Source organism: Cyphomyrmex costatus, unplaced genomic scaffold (genome assembly GCF_001594065.2).
Source record: "Cyphomyrmex costatus isolate MS0001 unplaced genomic scaffold, Ccosl1.0 scaffold446, whole genome shotgun sequence".
NCBI lineage: Eukaryota > Metazoa > Arthropoda > Insecta > Hymenoptera > Formicidae > Cyphomyrmex > Cyphomyrmex costatus.
This window is the reverse complement of record NW_017278705.1, coordinates 288,257-293,349: the sequence shown is the minus strand read 5'-3', so window position 1 is coordinate 293,349 and position 5,093 is coordinate 288,257. Positions and strand designations below refer to the sequence as shown.

Below are 5,093 nucleotides of genomic sequence, written 5' to 3'. Positions count from 1 at the left end.
TGAAAATGTACCCTGACATATATATTTCAATTGCAATTACAAAAAGCTCTCACTGTAGCAACATAATTTGTATCATGAGGTACATATTTAGTCTCACACAAATAACTCCTTACATTCACTCAAAGACTTGTCTTACTTTTATTCGAATTTCTTTTTTTTCCCAACAGTAATATTGAAAGCAAGTGAAGGCTTTCAAACGAAAATATGTATCTACTTGAAGCTCTATAAACATTGACGAATTATGTGTTGAGACAACAATCGAGTAAATTGTTCTTTTTATATTTTAGTTTTCGTCGTCAGTTCTATTACTTTCCGAAGCAATGTCCAATTGATGAACATAGAAACGTTATTATATTGGATAATAAACTGACGACATTAGTATACAACACTGAATGAGATAATCAACAGGCTAACAATATCCACAATAATTTTACTGCCATAAGTTTGTGGAAAGGGTCTGCCCAGGTAGTGCGGTAGTAGCAGGTTTGCCTGTAGAGGCAAAGTTTATATCGCCAAGAGACATCTGTGACATTTGTTGTGGCAACTATAACATCATGAATTATGCCATAAAAATAAGACTGATTTGACTAAATGTAAATAACATTATAAAGTATTACAAAGTTTTAACATTTTACTTTATATTCATATCTTATAAAAATTTTATATGATCAGGAGATACGATTATAAATTACATAAAACACTGTTAAGGTTTACATACCTGAGCGGTAAATGCAGTAGTTTGCTGTTGCTGTGTTGTTAAATTAAAGAAGGGATTGCTGCCGGGAGCTGGTTGAATATTCTGTGTTAGCATTCCACTCCATCCATTATTACTATTATTTTGTCCTAACTGCATCATCTATGAGAAATCGAAGAAAAAAAGATTGAAGTATGAAAAGTAATTGTATGAATAATTACAAACATATTTTACAATATCATACAAGAAATATCACATACCATTTGAGGTGGCATTGTGATAGTAGTATTAGGTACACCATTTAATTGATTCATATGTCCTATATGTAAACCTAAAGGATTGGCTGCTACAGCACCTATCGTATTAGGATTTGGTATAATTTGATTTTGATTGATCGGTATCTGATTTGCGATCGGTATTTGATTTGCGATCGGTATTTGTGTGGGACCGAATTGATTCAACGAGCTTTGTTGCCCAAATACACTTACGTTAGACATTTGCTGTTTATATGGTATAGAGTGTTGAGGATACACTCCTCCTGAAATATATTGTATATTAAAAAACATAATTCAATTATACAATATAATTTCATTAATATTGCATATAATATCATTTTTATCTTATAATGTATTACCTAAGACACCATAGATAGCTGGTTGATGACTCGGAGTACCGTATAATGCTAAAATACTATCTTTTGTCATCTTGCTTTTTTCCTGAGGTAGTGGGGTTGGTTGGTTAAAGAAGCTCTCCTCTTCGCTTTTACTTGCAATAGTGGTCGTTTTACTTCCATTAAAGTCGTTTCCAGTTGAAGTGACTGAAGCAGGAGGTGCAGACAGAAAGGAAGAAAATACATCGTCCCCAGAACTATTTACATTTGTTTGGTTAGTTGTTGGCGCATCTGTTAATAGTGATATCAAAATATATCATAAGTTACATAGCTTACAATATTTCAATTCTATAAATAGTATAAATTATTCAGAGTATGTCAGAATTTACATACAAAGAATACACAATGTGATTCTTTGTACAAGAAGCAACCTCTTCCTATCTTACAATTGTATTTTTGTTAAAAGAAAAAATTGCTTCTTGAGAATAGTGATTTCTATATGTCTGGAACATTTTGTACACACAACATACCAAGACCTAAGAGATCAAGGATTGCAGAACTTTCTTTTGTTCTACCCAGTTTCGGACTGACGGAACTTCGAGGTTTTGGCAATTGAGGCACTATTTCTGGTTTTTGTACAGGGGGGAGTACAGTAGTCGTAACTTCCAAATTTTCTTTTTTTCGTCTGCGTTGTCTTTCGACTTCTTCATCAAGCTCTTTATCCCAATTTACCTGCGAAAATGATTAATTAATTAAGCAATAAATGTACATATAAAATTTATTTTGTGCATGCGTGTGCGTGTGTGTGTGTAAAACAAAATTATTCATCAATTTCTTGAACACATTAAATGTTTATATGTATGCTAAAATATATATTTTTATATGTAAAATTACATACTAATAAGAGGAACATAATATATAATTTAGTTCTCTTACTAATTCGTCCTAATAGTATAAAACGTGCTTTTCAAGTATTTACAAGAAAAATACATTAAAAAATTTTCTTATTGTAATAATGTAAAATTTTTTTTAATGTATTTTTTTTCATGAATTCTTGAAAAACGCGTCCTATAATTTTGGCAGCTATTATATATTAAATTTAGTAATCAGAGGAGATCATGTCTGGTGTTGGAAAAAACATCAAACGTGGACTCCTCCTATTTAGTTGAATTTTATAAGAAAAACACGTTAAAAAATTTTATTACTACCAAATTTTTAAACGCGTTTTTCTCGAGAATGCGAATATTTTATAAGAAAAAAAACGCGTTAAAAAAATTTTACATTAGCCATATATAAATTTAATGTTAAAACTTAATAAATTTACTGATTATAATATTTGTATGTATGTATGTATGTGTATATAATATATGTACACATATATATATATATATATATATATATATATATAATTTGGCAAAATTAGAAAGGGTCATCTCTGGTGTTGTAAGGCAAATATGAAATTAGGATAATCACATACTTTTGGTAAAGGAGGTGGCACCCATTCTCTAGCTATATATTTCTTATGTTCATATTTTGCTCGAATAAAACTTTCCAGACTACAATCTGTCTGAGGTCTTCGAAAACTATCTGGAAGATTGGCTTCATAGACTGCTCTTGCTCGAGAATTTCCCATTTGTTGTAAACTCTAGAAATTTTAATAGGATTATATTCATTATATAATTGGATACAAATTGTTAATATTTAAAATATTGTTTTAATTATAAAAATCAAGATAATAAAAATATAAAAACAATATTAGCTTTAAAATATATAAAATTTCTTTTATTCATAAAATAAATATTTAAAAAATATAAAACTTTAAAAAAATATTCAAGTATGAAGCTTAAAAGAAAAATAAAAATTAATCTTGAATGGAACCAAAAAAAATAAAAAATAAAAAATAAAAATTTTTCTGTAGAAAGCAAATATTAAGAATTATTTATATCCATTTCTTTATAAAGGATTAATTATGTTTTAGAATTAAGGAATTTATGAGTTTACATTTTTAATTATATTTTAATATAAAAATTAAACAAAATCATTCTTTATTAAATATTGTAAGCCATATGTCTGCTACATACCACTACTTGTTCAGGCGTCCATGTGTCTAAATTAACAGACTTGACTTTGCTTATATGTACTCCAAGATTTCTATGAATACCAGCACATCGAATACACAGAAAAATTCCCAAATTCCAGCTAGCCCATCTTGGTCCTGCAAAATATAAATACATTGAAGATATATGGTAAATAATTCTTATCTCTCTTGAGCATAGAGACTCCAATTAGAAATTCAATGCAAATACAATGATAAAAATCTATCAATAAAAAAACTTTATCAAACTATATAATATTCATGATTATTAATTATATAAATTTTCATAAACATTTACATGATGTATCAAATCATGTAATGTAATAGACACTTTTTTCCAATCCTCACACACAAATGAGCTCATGCTTTGATTTTCGAGATAATAAATTGAATATGAAATTTGGAAGGATCTTGACAATGCCATCAAGTGACAGCGCACTGATGGATGTAATGCTAAGATTAAAAATCCATACATCTCTCAGTGCATCGTATAGAACATGATGCGTTACATACGTCGTTTCATGATCAGTATCAAGTCGAGTACAGGAACGAGCACAAAGCAAGAAACAGAGGATTCATAGAGGACAACGACTTTCCGAAGGAGAAAACGGATGACAGGAACATTAATGATATGGCCGAGAAACAAACCTTTAGCATCGCAGTCGACGCAATACTTGTTATCCTCGTCGCGAAGCATCTGCGTCAGCAGATTCTGACATTTCTCCTGGATCTGCTTGGTACGCTCCTTTTCGTGACGGGACGTCATTCTCGCTTGTTCTAGCTGCTGGCAGCGTCTTCGTGAAAAAATTAGAGACCACGCGCGATCACGACACCCCAGTGTCGCCTCTCCGTGATAACGTTGGACAGGAGTGCAGAACAACGGTACGTGGTACACGTAGTGAATTCAGCATCGTGTTGATCCCACTACTCCGCGGTGATAATGTCGTGTGGTTGCCGTGGAAACATTATGGCTGTCTGTAGGTAAATTTCATGTCGTTATCCAAGGGGAAACTCGACTCAAAAGAACGAGATTACCGACCGATTCTCCTACTTGCAACAGAGGGATCTGTGAAACTGGCACGACATTCTGTCGATATCAAAAAAATTACAACAGTTCCAGTAGCACTTTTCATAGTTCTACAGTTCTACCTAAAAACAAAAAATATTTCCGCAGTTTTAATATGAAAAAACTAAAATTGAAAATATAGCGTGCTAACTTCGCGAATCTGGCACGTCAGATTTCCTCTAAAGTACAAGAAAAAAATTAATATTTGCACTTTTAGCAACAGTTCCCTATAGTTCTACTAAAAACCAACTAAGATATTTTCAAAATAAAAAAATAACATTTAATAATTTTTATACATCCTATATACAGGGAATGGAAGTAACTCGTTACTTGTAACGAAGTTACAGTTACAAGTTACTTTTTTGGTAACTTTACTGGTAACTGCGTTACTTTCTTTTTTTGGTAACTGTAACGGTAACGAGTTACATTTTTTGGGTAACGGTAACGAAATTTACAGTTACTTTTGTCGTTACTTTGCACACGATTGAACACGGTTCGATTGGATACATGCTATTTATAGCTCTTATCAATAAGACTTGAAAGCCCTTAGACATTCGGCCGTTATGATTCAGTAATTATTTTACACTTCTATCTTCTATGTAATACATAGGACATACAAATATTTCAG

General features: G+C 31.2%; 1 protein-coding gene across 1 annotated transcript; it reads right to left on the bottom strand.

Annotated features, from left to right (window-relative positions):
• Positions 1-355: 355 nt before the first annotated feature.
• Positions 356-4,244, bottom strand: LOC108777570 (stromal membrane-associated protein 1). The gene is made up of 8 exons (XM_018544494.1): positions 4,048-4,244; positions 3,386-3,519; positions 2,782-2,949; positions 1,835-2,036; positions 1,329-1,595; positions 955-1,232; positions 719-856; positions 356-544 (listed from the first exon to the last, which is right to left on the bottom strand). The coding sequence occupies exons 1-8, from the start codon at positions 4,163-4,165 to the stop codon at positions 431-433; spliced, it is 1,419 nt and encodes a 472-aa protein (XP_018399996.1). The 5' UTR covers positions 4,166-4,244; the 3' UTR covers positions 356-430.
• Positions 4,245-5,093: the final 849 nt, after the last annotated feature.

Coding starts and splice junctions, on each gene's coding strand:
- LOC108777570 (XM_018544494.1), bottom strand. CDS start 4,165: ATGACGTCCCGTCACGAAAAGGAGCGTACCAAGCAGATCCAGGAGAAA. Junction 2,037..2,781: donor TGCCACCTCCTTTACCAAAA/GTATGTGATTAT, acceptor TCATTTTCGCAG/GTAAATTGGGATAAAGAGCT. Junction 857..954: donor TCACAATGCCACCTCAAATG/GTATGTGATATT, acceptor GATTTCTCATAG/ATGATGCAGTTAGGACAAAA.